This window comes from Ovis canadensis, chromosome 17 (assembly GCF_042477335.2).
Source record: "Ovis canadensis isolate MfBH-ARS-UI-01 breed Bighorn chromosome 17, ARS-UI_OviCan_v2, whole genome shotgun sequence".
Classification (NCBI taxonomy): Eukaryota; Metazoa; Chordata; class Mammalia; order Artiodactyla; family Bovidae; genus Ovis; species Ovis canadensis.
This window is the reverse complement of record NC_091261.1, coordinates 81,577,279-81,602,111: the sequence shown is the minus strand read 5'-3', so window position 1 is coordinate 81,602,111 and position 24,833 is coordinate 81,577,279. Positions and strand designations below refer to the sequence as shown.

Sequence of the window (24,833 nt, the reverse complement as noted above, 5' to 3'; positions counted from 1 at the left end):
TGGTACCTGTTAACCAGCCCTCACCAGTCCTTTTCACGCAGCTGCGTGGAGTGGGGCGTGTATTCTCGGCACTGGGTAGGTATCCCCTGGTGTCTTTCAGCCAGACCCCCACCCCAGCATGCCCGCGTGTAGCTGACTCCAGGACGGGGGTCTGTGGACGAGCGGAGGGGGCGCTCTGGCTGCACAGAGAGGAGAGCTGGAGGGGAGGGCCAGGGGAGGCCAGGAGTGCACGGTGGGGGTGCCAGGGAGGGGAAGCAGCAGAGCCCTGCGGCCCCGGGAAGGGGCCCGAGTCAGGGCCAGCCCAGCGCCCTGGGTCCCCACGTGGCTCTGCCTGCACTGGGCTGCGGACCCTGGCAGTGCCCAGATTCTTGGGTGTCTGTCTTCTCAGGCTGGGGGAGGGGCACGGAGTGGCCCCCGAGAGGGAGGGGGCAGCAGGCAGCAGGGAGGGTCTCTGTGCTCCAGACGAGGCCCCGGGGCAGGCCGGGCCCCTCCAGCGTGTACGTCCCCAAGACGGACGGGCTCAGGGCGGGAGGATACGGCCAGCGCCACCCTGCTGCCGAGTTACAGACGCTTCCCTCTGTAACGAGGGGCCCCACGCTGCTGACTCACATTCAGGCCACAGCGCACGGGGCTGGTCCCGTCGGACGGGACGTGCAGTGTGGGGGGTGGTCAGTGCAGACCCGCGCTCTGGGTTCCCGCCACGCAGGGGTGCAGGCCAGCCCCTGTGCCCGGCCGGACCTTCCTGCACCCCGGCCCTGGAGCACATGGCCTCAGCCCTGTGCCCTGTCCAGGGGTGGGGGGCTGCCCTGCCTCGACGGTCCCCGGGAGAGAGGGCCCAGAAGCCCTGGACGGGGACCCCGCCCTGAGGGACAAAGAGGCTGAGGTGACCGTTTCATCTTTATTAGAAAAGCAACCAAAAAGAAAAGGGTCCTCTGCCGCCGTGACCCGGGCAGAGCCCGCAGAGCGTGGACACGGCCGCCCGGGCGGGGAGGGGCACGTTTACAAAGTCGACAGGCCATAAAAAAGGCCCTGCGGAGCTCCAGGGTGGGGCCGGGGCCGGGCCTCAGATATCCATGTAGTCCTCATCCTCGTCCGTCTCGCTCTCCAGCGAGGACTCCTGGCTCGACGTCTCCAGCACCTCCAGCGCCGGCTGGCACAGGCTCTCCTTCCGCACTGTGGCGGCCGACTGTGCAGACAGGATAGCCGACTGCACCGGCCAGGCGGGCCGGGGTCAGCGGCGGCCCAGCCTCAGCCCACCCGCACCCCCCACCCAGGGCCCCCAGGACCCGCCATCACCTTCAGCTTCTGCTTGGTCTCCTCCGAGATGCTGCCTTTGGGCGAGAGCAGGGTCGGGGTGGGCGGTGTGACGGTGATCTCAGGAGGGAACTTGGCGGTGGACGAGGGGATGACCAACTTCGGCATGCTGGGCAGCAGGCGTGACTTGGCCCGGCCAGGCTCAGCCTTGCCGGGGGGGCCCTCAGGGCACGGGGCACTCCCGCCGCCGGGCGCCTCGGAGCTGGCCACTGCAGGGCAGACCCAAAAGGCTGAGTGGGGTCCGCGGCCTCACAGGCCAGCCCCTGTCCTTTGCTCCCCTCTGGCCGTGTTAGACCGCAGGGTGCTGGCTCCCAGGCTCCCAGGCCGCTTCCTGTCTCCCTGCCCCCCGCCGAGGGCCTGGCTCTGGCAGGCAGAAGCGGAGACGGGGGCCCCCAGGAGCAGGGTGTCCACTGGGGGTCCCAGGGTGGAGGGGAGCCCCGAGCCACCCAGACCTCATCTGCTCTCACGTCCCAGAGCCCGCCCCGGCCCGCGTCCACATCCGCGTGCGCCCAGGAGCCGTAGGCTGGCTGGTGTCCACGCCCATCCACCGCCCTGCTGCTTTAAAAGGAGAGGGAGCAGCCCTGCTGTCCCAAGAAGGGTTTGAGAGAGGCCCCGCCCCGTGGAGTCCCCGGGGGCCTGGCTGCTGAGAACTGGCTCTGATTCAGGCAGGGCCGTGGACGCGATGCCGCATGCCCTGCCCAGCCTGGCCCCCCGGCCGCCCTCCAGCTCCGTCTGGGCCAGGTGGCCTCGGCTTGGGCTCCGCACCACCCAAACCACTCCTGTCTGCGACGCGGAGCGTTGGGGAGGGGGCTCGGGCACCCCTGCCTTTCTCATCTACCCCTGCCCTCGCCGTCTCCAGGGCCCTCTGCTGGGACGCCCCCGTCACCTGCTGGCCCCGGGGCGGTGCCGGGCCTTACCCTGGCTGCAGGCGGGCTGGGTGCCAGTTCGGGGGGTGGCCTCTGCCTCGGGGCCCTCAGGGGCCGTCTTCACATGCTCGCTGCCCCGAGGCTCCTGGGGCGGGAAGCCTGGGCCCTCTGTGCCTCCTGCTGGCTCTTCTGCCCCTGGGGGGACACAGAGCAGCCGTGGGGGACGTGCGCCCCCCCTCAGGACAGGGCTCCCCACCCGTACTGCGCCCGTGACCGTGACCTCTTCCGACACAATGGCCCGGGCGGCGCCAGGCTGTTAGCTGCTCGCCCGGACATGGACACCCAGTGAGCCCGACACCACAGGGCCCCACCCCAGTGCCCAGGAGTGGCTGCTGGACCCGAACGACCCAGCTGAGGATGGAGTGGGCTAAGTGGGCCCTCCTGCTAGGCTACACCTTTCGGACAAGGAGGAGGCTGGGAGTGTGCCCCCAGGCCCCCAGCCGGGACCTCCTGTCCTCCTCCTCCTTCTCCTCCGGATGTCCCTGCCACGCCCGCCACGTCCCCAGGAGCGGGGGTGGCCAGCTGCCGCTCGCCCAGCCCTCGGCTCCAGCTCCTGAACGACGGGCCGGCCCTGCCTCTCGCTCTGATTGCCCGGCTGTTTCTGGGTTCCAGGGCCTAGTCCACACGTGGCAGAGGCAGGCACGACCCCTGGGGCGCCCGGAGCCACCCTGCTGGGCCTCGCAGGGCAGGCGGGGTGGCAGGCACCCTGCAGCCAGGGGCAGGAGCAGGCGGCAGAGCCATGACGCGGGCCCGGGGGCGTCTGCTCTGGGCCCTTCCGCAGTGGCCCCGTGCTGAGCTGTCCCCGCCAGGCTGGGCACACCCGTCCTCACACAGCTGTCCCAGGGGCCTGGCCAGCGACCCGCGGAGCTGCTCCGTCAGGGGCGGGGGCTTCCTAGCTGACTGCCGCCTCCAGGCGCCGGCCCAGGTGTGCGGAGCCGGCTGCGGAGCCGGCAGGGACAGGCGCAAGCGTGTGCGCACGCGTCCTGGCCGGCCGGGCTCCCCTGCCCGCCGTGGGTGGCGCTTCCCAGGGGCACCTGAGTATGGAAGGAACTGGGGCTTCCTCCTGCCCGCGGAGCCCCAGCCCCGCGTCCCCCAGCCCGTGGCTCGTCTTCGGGGGCGCAGACCGCCGAGAGGGCATGTGAATCTGGGGCCTGGACCCTGCACTCCGCTGAGCCTCCGTGGGAGGAGGAACACGGCGGGCAGGGGGTGGAGACGGCGCTCGGGGGTCACTGGACGGGAGGCGCCCACATCTCTGTGCAGCGACAGGCCTGCCGTGGGGACCGGGCCCGCTGTGGCCCCTGGGTGGAGGGCACGGACTCACCTGGGCGCAGGGAGGACGTGCTGGGGGCGGCCTCAGGCCTGTGCGGCCGCGGGGGCCCGGGGTCTTTGGCCGGGTCTGGGGTGGAGGCAGTGGCCGATGCGGGCCGAGGCTTGGCGTGGCCGTCGCTGGGCCGCGGCGGGGCATCCGCTGGCGTTGATTCAGGGGCTGCGGGGGCTGTGGCCGCGGCGAAGACATTCTCTCGGGTGTCCTTGGGATGCTTCGGGGTGGTGGGCATGTCCCCTGCCGCCTGGGGGGGCAGAGTGGGGGTGAGGGGGCACACCCTGCCGGTGTCGGGGGCTGCTGGGGGCCCAGGGCTGCGCCTGAGGACATCCAGGGCACGGCAGAGGGGCCCCAGGCTGGCCGGGACCTGCACCCTGCCATTGCTGGGTGCCAGCCGGGAGGACCGTGCAGCCGCGAGCCGGGGCACAGAGGCACCCCAGGCGGCGGCTGCAGCACCGGCCAGGCCTGGAGGGTGACCTCCCGAGGCCACTGGCGGGAAGGGCCTGAGTGCGGGGGTGACGCGGGCTCTGCTGGAGGCGGCTCCCGGGCTCAAGGCTGTGGCCCCAGAGCCCCCTGCACAGCCCTTCGGCCCTCCGGGGCCTCCCGCCCACGGGCACACAGCTCCCTGCTCGTCTGAAGCCCCCCACTTCGGGGGTGACAGCCACAGCTCTGCGCAGGCAGCTGCGAGGTAGGGCGGGGCCCCGCACGGTGCCCAGCGGCAGAGCCCCGGCCCCGGGCCCACCGTCCTCTCTGAATCAACAGGGCGGGGGCGGGGGGGAAGCTGGCCCAAGGCTGCAGGAGCTTCAAGCCTCCTGGGGGCACCTGGCACCCCACCCTGACCCCATCTCTCCTGATATCTGCTCCCCAGGAGATGCCCCGTCCCTGGGTCCATGGGGGTGGATGCCCTGCCACTCCAGTGGACCTCCAGTGGGAGGACAGGCGAGACAGGACCTGTCTTCTGAGGGCAGAAGGTGAGAGTGCAGTCCCCACCCTCCTGCTGCTGGGGCGGGGTGGGGTGGCCAGGCCAGCCCTGGGGACTGAGAGGCCACACCGACCCCACGACAAGTACCCGACCCTGGACCCGGCGACCAGCCTGTGGCCAGCTCCACCTTCCGGGGTCACCTGAGCTGGCCCTGCCCCAGCCCGGCAGCCCCCCAGCCAGCTGCGGGGGTCTTCCCAGACAAAGGGAGGAGGCTGGACAGAGGCTGGGCCCCGCCTGTGGGTGCCTGCCGGCCCACCCCAGGGCCACCTCCGTGCCAAGGAGCCGCCTCTGCAGGCGAAGCTGCGGGGGTGATGGGACCCTCACGCTGCCCGCACTCAGCGCTGGGGTCTGGGCCCCACCCTGGGTCCCTCCCTCAGGGCCCAAGGCTCAGCTGCCTGCCACCCGCCTGCCCTGGGGCCCCCAACCATGGGGACAGTCCTGTCCTGCAGCCTGGGGCCTCGCACCCCGCACCAGGCGGCTGGCACGGGTGGGGCCACGCTTACCTGCCTCTGGGCGGCGGCCCCGAGGTGGGCCTGACAGAACTTCACGGCCTGCTCCAGGGCGGCCTCCTCGTCCACCTGAGCAAAGACACGCCCGTGGTCAGCAGGCCTCGATGACAGCTCCCAGGACGAGCCCCCCACACTGCTCCCGGGGGACCCCAGCCCCACCCCGGGCCCCAGCCCCCAGGGCGGCTGCTCGGGGACCAGCTGGCCACGCCGCGTTCACGTCTGTGGCCGCGGGACTTCACCCTCGGGGGCGGAGACTGAGGGGGGCCTGGGAGACAAGCTGCCCCCTCGACCCCCTGGAATGTGGGTGGTGGGCCGGGCTGAGGGAGCCCAGGGGACAGTGAGGTGGGCGAGAGGCAGAGGGGGGCGGGCCTGGGGGTGGCCCTGGGTGGAGGAGACACCAGCCTGGGGTGGGGAAAGGGCCCGCCCTTGCTTGCAGGAAATCCAGGGCTTATGTTTCCTAGTTTATCAGCAACAACAAAAAAGTCACTGCTGATGCTTGAGAGGGGATGATAAAACAGTTTCACCAGCGCCGTACACGTGGACAGGACCCCGGAGCGGGGCGGACCCGACCCAGGAGGGGGGCGGACCCGAGGCAGGAGGGAGGTGGACACAGCCCTGGAGGGGGCTGTCTGGGAGCTCACCCTGTGCCCACCTGACACTGCCTGGGGTTCTTCCTGTGGAAAGAACTTATTTTTCTCTAATTAGAGGGAAAATAAAAACCTATGCCTGAGGGACTAAAAAACACAGCAGACAGCAGAAAGAGAGAGGTGGCAGGGCCTCCCCACACCAGGCCTGACGAGGCTTCCGCAAGGCGGTCTCCTCTCCTTTGAGAATAGTTACAGACGTTCAGAACAGCGTTGTCTTTTCCAGTACACCTTTCCCCTGCTTTCCCGAGGTACAGTTAAGTAAAACTGTAACATGTTTGTGGAAAAGGCAATGGTACCCCACTCCAGTGTTCTTGCCTGGAAAACCCCATGGATGGAGCAGCCTGGTGGGCTGCCGTCTATGGGGCTGCACAGAGTCGGACACGACTGAAGCGACTCAGCAGCAGTAACGTGAACTCTCTGGGGTTCAGAGTAGGACACCTCGGGTGGCCGGGGACGACCGGACGCCCACCCTCGGGGCCTGGCAGGGAATGACTGGACGCCCACCCATGGGGCCTGACCGGACGCCCACCCTCGGGGCCTGGCGGGGAATGACCGGATGCCCACCCGTGGGGCCTGCAGGGATTGACTGGACGCCCACCCGTGGGGCCTGCAGGGATTGACTGGACGCCCACCTGCGGGGCCTGGCGGGGAACAACCGGACGCCCACCCTTGGGGCCTGGCAGGGAATGACCAGGTGCCCACCCGTGGGGCCTGACCAGATGCACACCCGTGGGGCCTGCAGGGATTGACTGGACGCCCACCCTCGGGGCCTGGTGGGGAATGACTGGATGCCCACCCTCGGGGCCTCCGGGAATGACTGGATGCCCACCTGCAGGGCCTGCAGGGATTGACTGGACGCCCACCCTTGGGGCCTGGCGGGGAATGACCGGACGCCCGCCCGTGGGGCACCAAGGATGGCGCCACCAGCAGGGACCGCGGGGCACCGCCTGACGAGCACCCTGAGGCCTCCGGGGGCCCGCCCGCGGCCACCCACCTGCTTGAGGAGCATGTAGGTCTCTGACATGACCCTCTCGATGCGGCCCAGGTCGCAGGCCACGCCTTTCTGGCCCTGCTGCCACACGCGGTAGGCGTCCAGCAGGAGCGTCTTGCCGGACTCCGTGTCCTCCAGGAGCTTCCTCTTGCGGCTGGGCCGTGGGGGCGCCTCCTCGGGGTGGGTGCCTGGCCTGGGCCCGGGGGCGGGAGCGGGGGCCTGGGCGGCGGCGGGCGGGGCTGGGGCAGGCGGGCCGGGCGGCCGGGCGCTGATGCTGAGCTCCTCCAGGGACAGCTCGGTGGGCCGGCTCTCGGGGCCCCGGTCCCTTGGGGGGCAGCCTGGCTGCAGGGGTGGCGGCCCCCGCTCGGAGTCCACACCTCGGGCGGTGGCGTCCCCCGTGTCCATGGGCTCGGCGGGGCCGGCCCGGGGGCTCTCCTTGTCCTTGCGCTCCCCGGCCTGGTCTGCGCCCTCCCCCGCGTCCGTGGCCATGGGCCGGTGGTTGAGGGGGCCTGCTTTGCCCCCTGGCTCGGCACCTGGCCCTGAGCCGTCGGCCAGAGGGGGCTTCTTGGGGTGCGGGAGACCCTCCTTGTCGTCCTCGGGACTGGCCCTGTGGGAGGCGTCTGTGGTCATCCTGGCTCCAGGGAAGCCGCAGGCCTTGGGCCCGAGGCGTTCCGACCCCTACGAGGAAAGCGATGGTTAGAGGCGCAGTCTCTGGTGTTCCCTGCCCCCACACACCGGCTGTGCCCACCGAGGCCACTCCGGTCCTGCCCATCTGCCCGCTGATCAGGGCTGGGGCCACAGCACTGCCTGCAGGGGCCCTGCCACTGAGGAGCAGCCGCCCTGCCCTGCCGGCAGGTGTGCTGGCTGCAGAGACGAGCCCACCCAGGGCCCCCACCAGGGCCCAGCCAGGCTCGCTGGGCAGGCCCTGGCTCACGGCCACCCCCATGCTAGGGTGGCCACTGGCCTCCGGGTGCCCAGCCATGAAGAGACGGTGAGCACAGCTCCTGGAGGGGGGCTGGCTGGGTGAGGGCGTGGGCTGAGGGTCCCTTGGATGGCGTTGGTGGGCAGGGTGCGTACCTCCGTGAGCTCGCTCAGCGTGTCCTCCAGCACCTTCACCGTGAGGATGAAGGCCCGCTGTGCCAGGACCTGGCGGTCAGCATCTCGCAGATACTTCCTGCAGTGTGCGGGGGAGGCCACGTGTCACAGCCACGCAGCAAGGGCAGTCCGTGCCCCTCTGCTCCCAAAGTGTTCCCGGGGCCTCCTTCCGCACACCCGGCACTGTGTGTCCCGGGTGCCTGGGGCTGAGGCTCTGAGCCCCAGGGGTGGGGGTGGGCTCGGCCCGCCACTCTTGGCCGTCACCCGGGACTCTGGCCGACCGCGGCGGGGCTGCACTCACTTGCCCTGGTCCGGGGTGCGCTGCAGCATGGAGGAGACCTTGAGCAGGGTGCCGTGGTCCCGCAGCTGGGCCAGCACCTTGAGCAGCAGCACGACGGAGCGGTTCATGTGCCAGGCGAAGCTGCCCGGCCGGTCGATCTCGTCCACGGGGATCCGCCAGATGCCCTGAGGAGCGGACCGGGCGGGCGTGAGAGGAGGGCCCCGCGGATGGGGCGGAGGACACGCACACGGTTCTGTGCCCCCTCTTTGGAGAGCTGGCACCAGCTCTCTGCTGACCCAGTCATCCCCCCAGGGAAGCACGCAGGGTGCGCCCATGTCCAATGGCAGGACGGGGAGACGCCCGGGCCCACGAGGCTCCCCACGGGTGCTGACCACATAGGAGCGGACGGCGCGGGGGGGACCTGCTCCTAGCGGGAAACCGCCGTGAACCGTGGCAGGTGGGCAGGCCAGGCAAGCCCCAGGCCTGGCCGTCCACAGTGCTCCGTCCAGCAGTGCCTGGAGACTCTCGAGGGCCCCCCAAGAGTGACAGGCCGCTCCCGGGGATGCTGGATGCCGTCTTCCCTCAACACGTCTGCCCAGTGTTCTGGTGCAGCTGGGACCCCTTCCACTTCCCTCCTGGCTGACCCCACTGTCTGCCGGCTGGGTGGGAGCGCCCCCGCAGACCCTGTGCTGTGCTTGGCCCCAGGCAACACCCGGAGCAGAGCCAGCACCCCCAGTGTTGCTCCCATGGCGACCCCCCACCAGCACGGGGGACGTCCCCCCACAGTCAAGGGGGGACGATGGCCAGCACAGCTGAGGGGGTGCAGTGAACAGAAAAAGCGCACGCCTCTGAGCTGCCCCGGGCTGTGCTGGACCTTAGGAACTGCGTCTCTGGGGCAGGCTCCCAGGCCGGCCCCACGGCCAACACCCTGGAGAAACTCCTGCCCAGGAAGGATGGCACCATGAACCCCAGTGCTGCCTCCTGTGTGTGGGGCCCAAGGTGCCGTGTCCCGGGGAACCGGGCGACTGCCCACGGCACCCCGTCCTGCTCCAGCAGTCCCGGGGCCGGGTTGGGGGAAAGCCAGGCTACCCCCCACCCCGAGCCTTCTAGGCAAGCAAAGAGCTCCACACCCTCAGGGCCGAGTCCTGCACCCTGCAGCCTGGCCACCGGCCCTCAGTGGACGTGGGGGGTCCTTCCGGAGAAGGCCGAGTGGCCAGCCCTGAGCCGCCTGACAAGCACCATCGGCCAACATGGGGCCGGGGTCCCGATGCTGCGTTTCCTACCAGCGGGCGCAGCTTCTGCAGCAGCTCCGGGGAGCAGTGCCCCTGAGGTGCAACAGCAGGGGCTAGAAGGGCATCGCGGGCACCCGCGTGAGACCCAGGAAGGGCCCGTGCCCCCCCATCCCCCTGCAGGCATCCCGGTGGTCCCTGCTGCAGTCTGCACGGGGCCAGTGATGGAGACACACTTGGGGTGGGGGGAGAGAGGTGTGCGAGGTGAGCCAGGACGCGCGCAGACGCTCCGTGGAGGGCACAGCATCACGGGGGGTGGGGTTGGCCTCCTGCCACTGCTGCCAGCCCACGGGGTCATCGCAGGCAGTGAGGGCCTCGATGAGGACACTTGCCAGGTGGCACCAAGCAGTCGCCTGCCGCCCACCTGGTCACGTGGTGGCGGTGACTGCCCATCTCGCCCTCCCAGGCTGCCCTCCCAGGCTGCCCTCCCCTCTCCCGCTTCCCACACGCTGCTCCTCCTAGCGGGGCCTGCCCAGTCTGGGCCGTCACCATCACGACTCTGGGCGCACGGCTTGGCTGGACCTGCTCTCGGTGGTGGCGGGGAGCCGAGGTCAGCAAGGGGCAGGCAGCCTGGAGGCCACAGCCCTGACCCAGCTTTCTGGGGTGGGGGCAGCCCCCCCGGGACAGGCCTGATTCCCCTCCCCTCATACAAAGGCTCTTCCCTACTAACCCCACGCTGGATAAGGACACGCAGGCGGTACGTTAAGACCAGCAACTTTAGAAAGTCAGGAGGTAAAAACAAGTCAGGCAGAGTGCACAGAAGGTCAGGAGGAAAGCAGCTACCGCAAGCCCTGGGCAGATTGTGGGGCCTCAGGCGGGCAGGTGGTGAGCAAGCCCACAGGCCCGCCTCCGCCTCCATGGGCTATGCTGAGCTGCGCATCTGGGAAGGATGAGCTTCCCAGGGCGGGGCGGGAGCGCCTCCCACGGGAGCCCCTGAGAGATGGGGAGCCCCCAAGTGACCGGGCACCAGGCGAGGACGCCACGTGCAGGGGGGGAGGGAAGCGGCCACGTCTCGCCTCTCCCGCAGCGGAGGCCCCCGGACCCACCCAGAGAGGGCTGCATGCAGGCCCCGGGGAGGCAGGGGGCACGCTGGGACCAAGGGAAGGGTGTGCGCAGCAGGGCCTGACAGAAGACCCGGATGCGCTTGGGGGCCCAAGGGACAGGCTGGAGCAGGACGGCGGGGAGCCAGACCCCCAGCAAGGGTGGCGGCGCTGGTGGGGCTGGAGGCCACGGCTCGCCCCGTGTGGGCACTGAGGAGTGGGGGTAGGGGGTTCAGCGGCGGCCTCAGCGTGCCCAGAGCTCGCCCATGTGTCCGGCAGCTCCTCTGCGGGATCTCAGCTGACCCTGCTGCCCACCGCTGAGGCTCCAGGCTGCCGGCGGGCAGATGAGGTCACTGAGACCGACCACAACCGCCTACTGGATAATTCATGGATCCCCGGATTCTAGGCCTGGCGTAATGCATGTGCTTAGCAGTTTAGTCGTGTCCGAATCTTTGCGACCCCATGGGCTGCAGCCCGCCAGGCTCCTCTGTCCGTGAGGATTCTCCAGGCAGGAATACTGGAGTGGGTTGCCATGCCCTCCTCCAGAGGATCTTCCCGACCCAGGGACTGAACCCCGGTCTCCCACATTGCAGGCGGCTTCTTTCCTGTCTCAGCCACCAGGGAAGCCCAAGAATACTGGCGTGGGTCATCTCCTTTCCAAGGAATCTTGCCCACCTAGGAATAAGAAACTGAGGTTTTCCTGCATTGCAGGCGGATTCTTTACCAGCTGAGCTACCAGGGAAGCCCCAGGCGCTTAACACGAGCTCCTGAACCCTCCCTGTAGCCCAGAGCTGGGCACCTTCCTGCTGCTCTTGAGGAAAGTGGGCTGAAGCAGCTGACCACGGACAGGCAGTCCGCTCTCAAGGGCTGCTGGGAAGCGAGGCCTGGAGGTGGGTCTCCGGGAGGAGACGGACGGGAGAGGCCCCCCTGGGCATGGGGCACTGCTGAAGCCCACAGCTCAGCCTGAGACCAGCACACCAGGGTCTGAGGAGAGCCTCTTCCTGGAGGGGCCGGGTTCCTCTACCCCCACCCCGGAGTTCCTGGCTGGCTGGCCGGTCCACACCTCCCTAGATGCCTCAGCGTGGGCCACTGAGGAGTGCAGCTCCCTGGGCAGAGGAGGGTGGCCGGAACGGCCTCTCCATAGGGCCCAGGGCCGGCTCTGAGCCAGACAGACGGGAGGCAGCAACTGAGACCTGTCCCGGCCCTCACAGCAGACCCACCAGCTGGGCCGCCACTCAGGATCCCAGGCCTCGGGGTCATTCCGGGGCCCCGGGCCCACCTGTTGCCTTCACGGACCCTGTCCTTCAGTCAAGGCCCCTCCACTCCAAGGGTGGAGACAGAGCCTCCCCTGGGAAAGCAGGCAGCCGGGAAACGCCAGGGCAGGAGAGCAGGCCGCTTGACACACAGCCCGAGCCGAGCTCAGCCCCGGGGGCCAGGCTCCTCTGCGAGGGGGGCATAGCGAGGCTCAGGCCGTGGGGGGCTGAGTGGAGACCCAGACTCGTCCCGTGTCCACACCAGCAGGGACAGTCGGAGTACGTAACCAACCGTGTGCAAGGTGGCCCAGGACCCTGGGGTGGGATTGGGACCGGGGCGCTGGGGCCAGATTCCTGGCCCGGGCTCTGCGCGCCTGCCCTGGACGCTCACAAAGGACCAAGAAGTCAGCAGCGCGGCCTGTGACTTACAGAGAATCGGGGCCGCGGGGAACCAGGCAGTGACACCCAGTCACTTCAGTCTCCGGCCGGGGCGGACAGCGTGTGGGGAAGCCAGGGGCCTCCGCAGCGCCCCGAGAGCCTCAGAGGCTTCCTGACCAAGCCCCGGGGCCCCGGTGCGGGCCGGTCCTCCAGCTCAGGCTGCTGGCTCCTCCCACTGGCCCCGCTGCCGCATGCACGGGATGCGGCTGTGCCCCGGGCACCCGCGCGGCTCTAACAGGTGGGTGGGGGAGAGGAGCCGCACTGGGAGCACCAGGAAGGCCGAGAAGAGCTCGCCTGGGGCCTGGGGGAGGGAGTGAGGAGGGCGGGGCCGCGGGGCCCAGGGGTCTCGGGTGGAAAGAGGCAGGAGCGGGTGGCAGGGCAGGCGACCCCCGAGGGCCCACGTCCACTTGGGGCCTCCCAAGCCCAGCCCCCCTGAGCAGGGGCTCCAGGGCGGTGTCAAGGGCCAACCCCGCGGCCCCCGAGACTCTGAGCTCTTCTGCGTGTGTCTCGGTCAGTAGGCCTGCTGCTGTCTGCACAGAGGTGACCTTCTGGGGGGCTATCCGGCCGGCCTACAAGACCCTCCAGAACAGGAACGTTCCGGGTCAAGGCCGCACACCCTGCTCCGCGTGCCCTCCACCTTGGGGCAGCTCACGGGTGGCAGGCCTGGGCGGTTTGTGCCCTGGGTGGAGCCCCGCTGGTGTGAGGGGGGGCCCCTGGGTCCCCCAGGGCAGCTTGGCTGGGCAACTGCACAGAAAGCCAAGTGCATCCCAGGACCTGGGCAATCACACTGACGGGTCCGACGCTCCCCTGGAGGAGTGGTCTGTGCCGCAGGGAGAGGGGACAAGAGAGGCTGGGCTGAGGAGGAAGTGGGGAGAGAGCCAGGACCCTGGGGAGGGGGTGGTTCAGGAAAGGCCAGGGAGGAAGCCCTGTATCAGGAGCCTCAGCCCGGGGTGGTGGGGTGGGGGGCCGGCCCCCTAGGGCTGGCCTTGTGACCCAGGAGTCCTGAGCAGATGGCGTGGAGGAACGCGGAGTTCTCGTTCTAGTATTTAACTCAGTAACGGAGCCCACGTGAGACTCTCTTACATCATCACAAACTCCCTGTCACTTCAAGAGACCCCAGCACATCACCCCGCAGGGGAGCGCCAACTCCCCCAAGTCCCCTCCAGGGAGGCATCCTCACCCTCATCAGGAAGGAGGCCAGGTAAGAGCTCTTCTCCCTCCCCTGGGACTGGACCCCTCCCACAGAGGCTGAGGCTGCCTGCCCAGAGCTGCGGGGTCCAGGCCAGTCCAGCCCCCAGCCCCCAGCCAGCCCCCTTCCCAGAGCTGCTCAGTCCAAGCTCCCTGTTCACAGAGTGCCCGAGGGAGAACCCGCCTCCCCAACAGAGGGATTCCTGCCCCCCCTTGGCAAGGGCGCAGCAGTGACTCAGCGCTCCCAGCAGGAGAGGCCAGGAGAGCCCGCTGCCGCTGCCGCCCCACTCTGCGCAGCAGGGGCCTAGGGGGAGCCCTCAGCAGTGCCTGGGCGCAGGTGGGTGTCAGGGTAGGAGAGCAGGGGCCTTTCCCCCAGAGAAACATGAAGACTTTGCTTCCAGGACTGCCTCGGTGCTGCAGGCCGACCCCGAGCGGTGCCAGGAAGAGGTCAGTATCTGGACAGTGAGGCTCTGAGGTCAGGAGCAGAGGAGGATACCAGCGTCCTCCAATGTCTTAGGGAGATACCTGTTACCTGGAACCCATGCAAACCTCCCCAACAGCACGACCTGGAGAGGAAGAGGCAGGGCTGTGCAAGGCTGCACACGCTGCCCACAAGGCCAACCCCCCACCATCTCACGCCCTGCTCACACCTCCCCCGGAGAGACCAGCTCCAGGACCCATGGCAGAACTCAGCTTACTTCCCGCCCCGCCCCCGGCGTCCACCCCGCCTGTCCCCAACTGGGGGCAGCGGCACAGCCGGGCCGGCCAGCTGGGCACCGCCTCTCCCCTCGCAGGCCGGGCGGTTCCCTCTCCTCTAGGAACCGCCCCGGTGGAGTAGGATGGATGTCCAGCTTGTGGGCTCCTCATCGCCCTGAAGCCCTGCTGAGCCACGGGCCGGGCGCCCCCCTCAGCAGTCAGGGCCACCAGCTGGCTCCAGGCCCTGGGTTAAGGGCGTGCCAGAGCCCGGCTAAGTTGAGCACCCCTGGGGGCAGGAAGTCCTGAGGCCTCCTCTGCAAACCCCTGAGGGCCGCCTCTGGCCGTAGGGTCGCACAGAGGCCGCCAGGAGGGTCCTTGCCCTGGTCCCGGGAGCTCTCCAGGCTGGGCCGAGAAGGGCAAGGGAGTCCCCTCGCCGTCCACCGGGTAGAGTCCCCCGCGCGGGCAGGGGCTGGGGAAGCCTGCCATTTGCCTGCAGCCAGCGCCCGCCCGTTTCCAGGCTCTTCTGCCAGACGAGACGTCGCACAACACTGGGTCCCCAGAACTGCCAGACTGTTCGTCCCCTCCCCCTCTGGGGAGAAGCAGAAACGACAAACAACGAAGTGCGCGGAGGCAGCCCACCCGGCAACTGCGCCGGGGCCCCGCCCGCGCCCTCCCGCCCACTCGCGGCGGGGCAGCGGCCCGGCCCGGCGCGGGGAGTAGGCCCTGCGCTCGCCGGACCCGGCACCAGCTTCCCGCCCCCGCACAGCAGCTATTTATAGCCGGGGAAGCACCGCGCCGGGCGCCGCTGCCCACCCGCCGGCCGGCTCACCAGCCCCGGGAGCGGCCCGCGCAGCTCCGGGCCCGCGCCGCCCGCCGCGAAGTTGCCGGGTCGGCGGCGGTTGGGCGGCTTTCGCTTTCGGGCGGCTGGCGCAGCGCACACCCCCGAGCCCACTCGCGGCATCCGCCGGCCGGCTGGGCTCGCCTGGGGTTCGCGGGCGGGCTTCTCGCCCGGCCCCCGCCGCCCCCGCGCGCGCGCCCGCCCGCCCGCCGCCCACCTGGCGCTGTGCGGGCCCCGGCCGGGGGCAGGGGGCGCCGCGGCCCCGCTGCCTGCCGACTTCCTCCGCCGCGGCGCCCGGGAAAGCGCGGCCCGCGGGCTTCCTGCCGCTCCGGGCGGGTGGGCGGGCGGGGGGTCGGGCGCGCGAGCCGGCCCAGGGGACTGAGCCAAAGCTCCGGAGCGCGGGGAGCCCGCGGGCAGAGGGGCGAGGCGGCCGCGGCCCGCCCCAGGCAAGTTCCTACCCGCCGGCTCCGCCGTGGCATCTGTGCAGGGAGCTAGGGCGGGCGCCGGGCCATGGCGCGGAGGCTCGCTCGGCGGGCCGGGGCGGGGCGGCGGGGCCGGACGGGGCGCGGGCGCTCGCTGCTCGGCCTGGAAGCAGGCCCAGCGGCACGACTGACTTGGCCGGCCAATCCGAGCAGATTCCGGGCCGGGCCCCCGGCGGTACCGGGGGGCATAGCCCTTGCCACGGGAGGCTGTGGGACCGGGCGTCCCAGGCCCAGCGGGGCAGGGACGTCCAGGAGGTGGACGGCAGAGCAACAGGAGCCAGCGGTGCGCCGGGCCAGGCCGTCCACACCCTGCACCGGCGCAGCTGTGTGCCCAGGGCCCTGGAGTTGTGACCTGTGCAGGGCAGAGGCCTGGGTGAGTGGGGGCTTGTCCTTGCTGACCCAGTGGCCGGTGGGAGCTGGAATGCCGACTCTCCCAGGACCCTCCTCCAGCAGGGAGGGCAGGACAGAGGCCACTGCGCCCTGCAGGGGGCTTTCCAGCTGGGAGGGGTGGCTTCTCCAGCTGGGCTGTGAGTCCCAGGAATAGATGAGACTGGGGGGAGCGATGGGGCTGGGCAAGAGGCCCCGCAGGCTCAGGACCCCTCTGCAGAACTCCACGGGTGCTCAGGGATGAAGAGTGGGCGTCCCTCCTGGCAGGGCAGCCAAAGCCCCAGGGAGCGCATGGCGCCTTCCCCAGCGGTTTCCTGTGGAGCAACCCTGTGGAGGCACCCCCCAGGCCCTGGTTGCTTCTCCCACCCTGGCTGAGAGGCGCAGCAGCGACGGGGACAGGGCTGATGGAGAGACGCTGCCCCCAGCCCAGGCTGGGCACCGGCTCCCTCACCATTTCTCCCCCAGCCCAGCACCACCATGACTGACCCGCTCTCCTCTGACCGACACCCAGAGGCCTCAGGGCCGCCTGGCCCATCCTGGTGACAGCCCCCAAGCCAAGCAGCTTCCTCCTCTTGTCCTGCCCAGGCTGGCTCCTGCCCACCAGCTTTCCCAGGCTCGCCACGTGCCCCTGATCTAAACAGGCCCAAGGCCAGCCTTCAGCCGGCAGCTTTTGCACTCCTGGGCCACCCTGTGTCCAGGGCCACAGCAGCAGTCTGGCAGCCCCCTGGAGGATCAGGACTCCGCCTGGCATTGGAAGGACCTGGGCTGGGCTCCCAGAGACCACAGAGAGACCGCAGACCTGCAGGGAGACTGGCCACCTCAAGACTGTGCCCACGGCGCTGGGTCTCAGGCCAGGAGAGCCTGGGCCGCATGTCCTCAGGTCGCAACAGCCACGCCTGTCCACACTCGTTTTGTCACCTGCCGGGAGCTCGGGCCACCAGCTGTCCGTCCTCGTGCGGCCCCACCTGGCCATCCCTGTTCGCTCTCTGCTCCCCACCACCTCTTGGGTGAAGCACGTCACCCCTGTGGGGGCTGGGAGCCCAGAGGTGGCCACCAAAAGCCAGAGGGAGCCACAGGAGGTGAGACTGAACGACTCTGGCCTGTCTGCGTGAGTAACCCTGACGGGGCAGACAGGAGCCTGGAGAGGATCAGAGGCAAAGTCCAGGAGTCTCCAGGTGTTTGTGTCAAATGAGCAGCAGAGAACGAACAGAGGCCTTGGGGTGGAGACTGTCATCTATGTGCGAATGGAAAGGAAGACCCCAAAGCCAAGAGGCGTGTGGTGGCCTGGGGTGTGGAACCCAGACAAACACGGGCAAGCCCCAGGCCTGCGCCCGGCGGGGCACATAGCAGGCCTGCGCACACCTCTCTGGACCCCTCGTGCTCGCTGGGCAGCGCAGGCCTCTCCAGTGGCCACCCCCTCCTGGAAACACGCACCCGTGCTTCGCCATGCACGCCTGAGGCCCGTGCCCCCAGACTCAGGGCTGGCTGCTGCCCAGGCCCCCCGGCCGTGCTGACCACAGGGACCACGTGGCCCAGGGGCCCCGCGCAGCCACCCCGTAGGACCTGAGCCGACACAGGCCTGCAGACTGCTCCTGGTTCCTCCCTGCGGGCCGTTAACCCAGCCCTTTCCCCCTGACCTAACCCCCGTTTTCCTGGGGCTGAGTCCAGTGCTGCCCGAGGTGGCAGGAATGCACCTTGGAGCTCACAGCTCACGCTCTCAGCGCGGGACCTTCACACAGCCAGCTGGTGTGGAGGCGCGGACCTCCCCAATGTGGGGTGCCAGCTCCGACTGTCGTGCACCCAGGCAGCCTCTCTTCTGGGAGCGTGCCAGCCCTCTCCTTCCCCCAGTGGCTGGGAAAGGCACTTGCCTTCCCCCCTGGGCGCACAGACCCCAGCTGCCGCCCCACCGTGTTCCCACTAGAGCCTCTGGTGCTCGGGAGCAGCCCAGACTGCACTCTGCAGAGGGTCGCGGGCAGCACCGAGTCCAGCTGCTTTGCTTGTCTGACCCATGAGTGAGGACATGGGCGTGAACGGGGGGCCTGCCCGGGGAAATGGAGGGCCGTGTGCAAGGACGACCCCGTCCCTGTGGTCTGGGGCGGGATCCACCTCAGCAGACGGCTGTTCCAGCAGCCACACTCAGCTCCGCGGGGACAAGCACGCCTACCAGGGCCTGACCCACAAGCCTGCCCGTGGGTGCCAAGGCTGCCGTGGGCAGGCTCAGCCACGGCCACGGCCAGCTCGGCTGACCTGGTGAGTCCAGGACGGGGTGGGGGCCGGAGGGGCTTCAGGAAGAAGGGACAGGCATCCGGGCTGGGTGCTGATGGCCGAGGACCCCTCACATGGAGGGGGGACGGTCAGGGGGCCCACGTGGGTGGAATGCCAGGGGCCTGGGGGGCAGGCAGCCTGGAGCAAGGGGCTGGCAGGCTTGGAGGTCTCGGTGACCTGGCCAGGGCTCACCAGGGCCTCCGCGGAACGAGAGGGTGCTAGGGCTCGGCTCCTCTGCACCCCCCCACGTCAGGGGCTTGGGAACAAGAGCGGTTGTCTCTGGGGGACTGCTGAGCCACCCGGTTTCATCTCAGGAAGGGCCACATCCTAGAAAAGTCGTGTCTGACAAGCACACGGAGAAAACTAGGCCAACCCCTCCACCCGCTGACCCTGGCTCCCAACGCGGGCCTGCGTGGGCTTGGGGGCGTCTGTGCCTCGGCCCGTGCCTGGTGTCTCTCCTGGACGACTGACAGAGGGCCCTCCGCACCGTGGGTGCCAGGGTGGCAGGGGTCAAGCACAGACCACAGACACAGCCAGCATCTCCTGCAGAATGGCCGGAGGGGAACAGGCTTGGCTCGCGGAGCCTGGCCCCCCCCAACAGGTGTGCGGTGTCATCCCCGCCCACGGGGGTTCTGGAGCCCAGGGCGCCCCAGCCCACCTGAGGAGGAAATGAAGCCCAGGCCAGTGCTGCTGGGGCCGGGGCCGGGGCCGGGGCCGGGGCGGAGCATGGGACGGAACCCGACCCTGTGCTGGCCTGCTGACGGGCTGGGCCTGCTGGGGAAGCCCCACCTGCTCTGGCATGCCCTCGTTTCCAACTTTCTACGTGTGATCTGGGGTCGACGTTTCAGAATTTGTTTTTAATCGATCACATTCCTGCAACATCCTTCCCAACTGGCCCCAAGCGCCCGCACCCCCTCCCAGTGGGCTGGTGAGCTCTGGTCCACGAAGGCCCTATCCCAGCTGCGGCTGCCCCCGCCCACGGGGCCTCCCTGCACCCGCTCCTGGACGCGGTGGCCCCAAGACACACGTGGTCCTCGATAATGCCCTGAGGTGGCTCTGGGAAGGCCCATTTGCAGACAAGAAGCTGAGTCTAACCAACGCTGACCAGCTTGTCCAAAACCGTCAGCTGCAGCTGGGGCGAGGTGTGGGGCAGGCCCGGGGCTGGCTGGGGACGAGGACACACGTGTGTGCGTGTGTCCCTGGCCAGGCCAGTGAGGCCTGTGCTCCACCCTCAGGGGCGTGTGGGGGCCGTAGCCTGTCGCCCTGGAAACCAGGCGTGGCCCCCTAGAGCTTGCCGCTCTAGTTTGGATTTCAAACTCAATGCCACTCTCTCAGAACCCACTCGGCCAAACTTTCCAAGTAGGAAAAGTGGAAGGAAAGGGAGCCTGGCACCCGAGCGGGGAAGCCCTGGCTGGCGGGCAGAGGGGTGGCGGGGCGGGGACCCCAGATCTCCCCCGGGTCCAGGCCCCCTCCTCCAGGGAGCGAGTGGCTGGAGCAGGTGGGCCCAGCCCTTCCTGACTCTGGGAGCTGCTGCCCTTTCATGTTTGCCAACGGGTGTGTGAGAAGGCGCTTTTGGAAAAAGGGCTGGAAAACCACTGACCTCATCCAGCTGGCCGGCCTTTGGACATGGGGAAACTGAGCTCAGAGGGGTTGGACCTGGAAGTCAACAGCAGGGTGAACCCACAGGCAGGGCGACGTGCTGGGCCCCCCGCGGGCGCACAGGAGGCCCGAGGTCGGGCCTGGCATGGACGGGGCATCCACAAGCGCAGTGCGTGGACTGAGGTCTCACAGGGCAACCAGCACGGCAAGGGAGGCGGACCGCAGGCCCAGCCCTGGTGGCCACCACGCGGGACACTCCTGAGCTCAGGGAACAACTGCGCGTCGGCTCCACACCCTGAGGGATCCGCCTACCCTGCGCCTGGGCTCGCAGGCCACTACCCGCCCACAGGCTGGGCGCCGCGGGGAGGGCCTGGATCTGGAGTGAGCTAGGTGCCCTGTGGGCCCAGAGGACCAAGCAGACTGGCGCAGCCCTGCCTCCCTCCCCCAGGACAGGTCCCTGAGGCACCACCGCCCCAGCCAGGGCCTTGGGGAGCCCCACCAGGTCCTGCTCCCGCGGCCCCAGCAGACACACCCCACCCCCAGCCCTCTCCATCATTGGTCTGAGCAGCTCCAAACCCTGGGCCTCCTCCGGAAGTTGCCCCCCTGCGGTCCTCCAGACGGCGCCTGGCCTGGGGAGGCATCCCAGGGGACGGAGCTGAGCCTGCTACGTGCCTGCCTCAGAAAGCCTCAGCGGGGCCACTGGTCCTGGGAGCCGGCTTCTGACAAAGGACTCGCTGTAGGAAAGGTGTCCCTGCTGGAGACTGCTCTCAGGAAGGTGACAGGGCAAGCTCCCGGCTGCTGGCCTGGGCTGGCCAGAAACTCTGGCGTGGAGGCAGCCCGCAGGACGTGGGCCCCGGGCTGCGTTCCGCACCCCCCCGGTGGGCCGTCACAGTGGGTTCAAGGATGCCAGGGGCTAAAGCCCCCCCGCTGCCTGTTTCTGCCCAAGCATCCTGGCAGGGGGCACTACAGTGAGCCCACACTGGCCTCCAGGGGCCAGGTAAGCATGCAGGTGGGGGCAGCCCACCTGGAGTGGGGTTTCCCGGCCCTGCCGTGCAGAGATCTATGACCGCCGTGCTCCTGTCTGGGCGAGGCCTGGGCAGCCTGTGCACCTGAAGGCCTTAGGCATCTGCTCCAGACCGAACCGGGCCCAGTGCGAAAAGGCCACAAAATCTGCCAAGCTTGCAGAACCGGGGGCATGGGAAGGAAGGAGACCTCGGCGCAGCTAAGAAATCACAAGTGTGCTAACCTTTTAAAGGCCCTTAAAAGCGGGGCCTGTCTTCCCTGGAGAGCTCGGAGCGACTCTTTTGTTTACCCTTCTTCTGCAGCCAGCCATCGATCATTCCAACAACGCTAAAAATAACACCGCGGCGGGCGGGTGTACTACAGCCCGGGACGGGGTATCCTCGGTTTGAATGCCCCCTTCTCTCGTGTACCCTAGTCCCCTCTGGCCTGACTGGGGTCCTTCACCCCGACGTCAGGACGATGCTGCTGCGCTCGCGGCCCCCCGCCTCCCTTACAGCGGCTCAGGGAGCGGTGCAGGCTGTGGGGAGGGACACACCTGCCCCCTGTGGCCGTGTGCCCTCAGGCCCGTGCCCAGGGAAGCCGTGGTCTCCTGCCCAGGCCACGCGTGCCCCTCATCACCAGCGGGCCGACCTCAGCGTGGGGCCAGCACCAGTCTCACCCTCCCGCCAGCCACGCTTCAGCACGAGACAGCGCGAAGCCCCAGTCCCTCCTCCAGCCCGACCGGGAGTGGAGCCCCAGCCTGGGCGCCTCCCCTGCTGGCGCCGCCGTGAGACGGGACTGCCTGTCCCGCCGTGCGTGGGCCTGGGGCCCTGGGACCTCTCTCAGCCCAGCTGGCCCTGGCCTGGCTCCACACTCAGCGACATGCGCCTCGAGGTGTGGGCAGAGGAACTGGTCACAGCCGGCCAAGCCAAGGGACGCGGGCGTGGTGGGCCCAGCCTCGGTCAAGCCATGGGCTGCTGCCAGCGGCAGCGTCCCCTCCAGACCGGCCTGGCCCCGGCTCCAGCGGGCGCCAGTGCAGGGGGAGGGGCGGGAACACGCGGCGTGTGCAGAGCAGCGCCTCTTCCCTGGGCTGAGCCTGCGAAGGGCCTGCATTTGGGGCTGCTGTCGGGGGCGGTGTGGTGACTCAGCGGCAGGGGCAGATGCGAGCCTGCGACGCGGGGCTGCCCACCAGCCCCCAGGCGTGGAGCAGGGAGAGGGCACGGGGAGGGCGGCCAAGCTTGCTGTTGCGGCCGGCTCTGGCAGAGACCCCCGGGGCTCTCAAGGGTAGGAGGGGGTCACATTTGCCCACCAGGGACTGCCGGGGAGCTCCGAGCCCTGGAGGCCGCCTTTAGCCAGCACAGTAGCACTCTCCCCGGGGGAGCGGGTGCTGGCCGAGGCCTGGCTTGCACGCTGGGCACCGTCTCTGACCTCAGGGGCCCCTGGCTGGGAGCTGGGCCTGGCCCTCCCTAGCACCTGCCTCTGCAGCTGGGCGGGGCTGGCAGACCCTGTCACCCACCACTGGAGGCGGTCAGGATGGGACGGACACCTGCCAAGAAGCGCGGGCGCCAGGGACGGAGGGACACCTCTCCCTGCTCTGCCCGCCCGGCAGCTGCACCTGCAGGCTCCCGAGCAGGGGCCTTCCTCCCACCAGGGCCTCGGGGAGCACTCGGCTCCAGGGCACAGACACGTCACGACACAGAGGCGACCCCTGACAACCGTTTCTCCTGTCGGTTTAAGCAGCGTGGAGCTGGGACAGACAGGACCCCAGGCGTGGTGCCTGCTGAGTGTGCCAGGGCCTCTGGGGCAAAGGGACAGGCCAGGGCATGGGAAGGGACCCGTCGCCCTGGGTACCCCACGGGCAGGCCGAGATGGAAGTCGCTTTGGTTCTGAGAGCGCGGGCGGCAGGGCAGATGGGTAGGGTGTGCCGCCGCACCAGCAGAGCCGCGGCCTCGGACCGCGGGGAGAGGGCAGGCGCAGGCACCGCGCCGCACTGGTGGGCCCAGGGCTGCATGTACACAGCGCCGTTCGCATCTCAGGCTGCCCCACCTGAGCCTGGCAAGGCCTCCACCCTCTAGCCAGGCCCGTCTGGGACCAGGCCCCCCACTGCACCCACCGTCAAGCCCTGAGCAGGCCGCCTTCCAGTCCTCAGGGCCCAGAGCGTGCCGAGGGCTCCCACCCACCTGTCGTGATCACCTGCCGGGGGCCGTGCTATACCGGGTGTGGGCCTTGTGTGGAGTGTAGCGGTGGGAGCCCAGCCCGCCAGGCCAAGGGTGCTGCGGGTCCCTGCAGCCTGAGGTGGGGCAGGCCCAAGGGCAGGGGTAGCCCACGGCTCTGCTCCGCTCCCTCCTGCTCGGGACCCTGCCTCGCTGCTGGCACAGCCCAGAACACGGGAAAAGTGCCCGCTGGGGCGCTCCAGTCGCTTCTTTCACTCAGCCTGGAAACTGGGTTGAAACAGGAAAAGAACCTGCTTGCTAAAATCAGTGAGCGTTTTGGGGAAGAAAGGAGAGCCGTCTCTGGTCTTGTTACCATGGGAATGTTTCTGGATCGACTACCAGGGGAGAGAGGTGCGCCCTGGACAGCTCCAGCCGCCACAGGCCTACCACCAGACGCGCACACGCCTGCCCAAGAAGCCCTGGAAGCTTCTGGGCCTCAGAGACGCGCCCCTGGCCTTTGCGCCCTGGTCTGCTCTGCGGCCCCTCAAGGCTGACACTGGCTCAGGAGGGCACCACTTGCAGGCCCAGCCCCGCCTCACTGCCTCCCGCCAGCCTGTGTGCCCATGCTGGGTTCCCCGCCCCCTGCACGGTCGTCCTGAGGCGCCACCATCGAGTCACGCGGCCACACGCCGTCTGCCCGTCCCTCCCTGGGGCCCAGGCCAGACCATGCCAGGCAGACAGGGCCGCGGCCTCAGCCAGTGCCACGCAGCAGCCCTGGGTCTGCTCCGCCGAAGGCGGGCCAGCCTGCTGTAGGGGGTGGGGGGTGCTGGGGCCACGGCTGCCCCAGAGACAAGCCTGGGCCGAGACCCAGCCCACCTGGGCTCAGTCCACAGATGGGACTTGGCAGGGCAGTGGAGGGGTGGGTGGGAGCCGGGGCCTTGGTCAGGCTGGGGGTGGGGGTCGGGGGGCTGGACATGCGCCAAGTCCATGCCTCTCCCTCAGACGCCGCACGTGGTCTCTGCCGTGGGCCCCCAGCCTCCTCACACCCCGAGGAGGGCCAGGTGCCGCCTATGCCCTGGCCGCCCTCCTACCCGCGTCCGGGCGGGGCCGCACCAGGGGCGCGTCATGTCAGGTCCCCAGCTCTGCAGCCAGCACGCACACACGGCCACGGGTGGCCTGCAGCCCTCGGGGAAAGTCCCCAAGACTCAGAGTCAAAACACCACCACCAAAAAACACCCCCCGCCACAGACACACAGGCGTATCTTCTAAAGGTGGACGGCAGGCCTGACTCTGCACAAGAACACTTGAAAGGAACGGCGGCTGCTCCCCACAATGCCGCTGCGGAGGGCAGGGCGCCCGGGGCTGGGGGTGCGGCTGGGCTCGGCCGTGCGACTCAGCTGTTGGCAGCCACGGCATGGCCCCATGGCGCTCCACGGCTGTCAGACACTGCCTGTGACAAGCGGGAGGTGGGTCTCCCAGCCCCAGCCCCGAGGCCCTGCCAGCGCCTCCTTAGGGCCAGCCCCCAGGCCTCCGCCCCACACCAGGCCAAGGCGGCAACCCCAGCGCACTGGGAAGGAGAAGAGGGGTTGTCCTGAACCCCCAGGCCCGTCAGCGGGCTCCGCAGTGGGCAGGCCACGGAAGGACACCCACATGGCGAGGGGTGGTGGCTGCAGCCTGGGCATCTGGGCGGGAGGGAGGCCCTCGTGCGCTGCAAACTCCCAGTTCCACCCAGACTGACTGCGGGTCCAGTCCCCCACCTGCCTGTGAACACTCCCAGGGAGAGGCTGGCAGGGACATGCCCCCAGCTCCAGAGCCCTGCTTGACCCCTGGTCACGCCTGAGTAGGAGGGGAGGCGCCGTGGACCCAGACGCCCGCATCCGGCCGCCTCTCAGCTTGAGAGCCAGCATCTGCCACAGCCTTCTAGACCCAAGACCCGCCCCGCCCTGCTCCGGCCCAGGCCAGTCCTGCCATCTGCTTTCCCAAGGCGCACAGGGAACCGAGGGAAACACAAGAGAAAGCAACGCTCAGAGGATCTGTGCCACATGCCAAAGCACCCCCCGAGGACGGGGGCAGGCCAGGGACCCAGAGGTGAGGCGGCGGGAGCGCAGACCAGCGGTCTCCGTGCTAGCGGGGCGAGG

The 24,833-nt window shown here is 69.4% G+C and overlaps 1 protein-coding gene and 1 long non-coding RNA gene across 4 annotated transcripts in view; both read right to left on the bottom strand.

Moving 5' to 3' along the window:
- Positions 1-884: 884 nt before the first annotated feature.
- The window catches only part of CABIN1 (calcineurin binding protein 1), a 74,544-nt gene continuing 50,595 nt past the window's right edge, over positions 885-24,833 (bottom strand). For all 3 annotated transcript variants that reach the window (XM_069558376.1, XM_069558378.1, XM_069558377.1), the window contains exons 30-37: positions 8,087-8,250; positions 7,768-7,864; positions 6,694-7,368; positions 5,047-5,121; positions 3,562-3,808; positions 2,232-2,375; positions 1,297-1,523; positions 885-1,207 (exon numbers count right to left, since the gene is read on the bottom strand). In XM_069558376.1, the coding sequence (XP_069414477.1) occupies positions 1,064-1,207; positions 1,297-1,523; positions 2,232-2,375; positions 3,562-3,808; positions 5,047-5,121; positions 6,694-7,368; positions 7,768-7,864; positions 8,087-8,250 (1,773 nt within the window). In that variant the 3' untranslated portion in view covers positions 885-1,063. The remainder of the gene's footprint in view (positions 1,208-1,296; positions 1,524-2,231; positions 2,376-3,561; positions 3,809-5,046; positions 5,122-6,693; positions 7,369-7,767; positions 7,865-8,086; positions 8,251-24,833) is intronic.
- On the bottom strand, positions 10,053-12,643 carry LOC138422847 (uncharacterized). Its single transcript, XR_011250039.1, has 2 exons — positions 12,077-12,643; positions 10,053-11,069 (listed from the first exon to the last, which is right to left on the bottom strand). It is a non-coding gene; the product is annotated as an uncharacterized lncRNA (long non-coding RNA).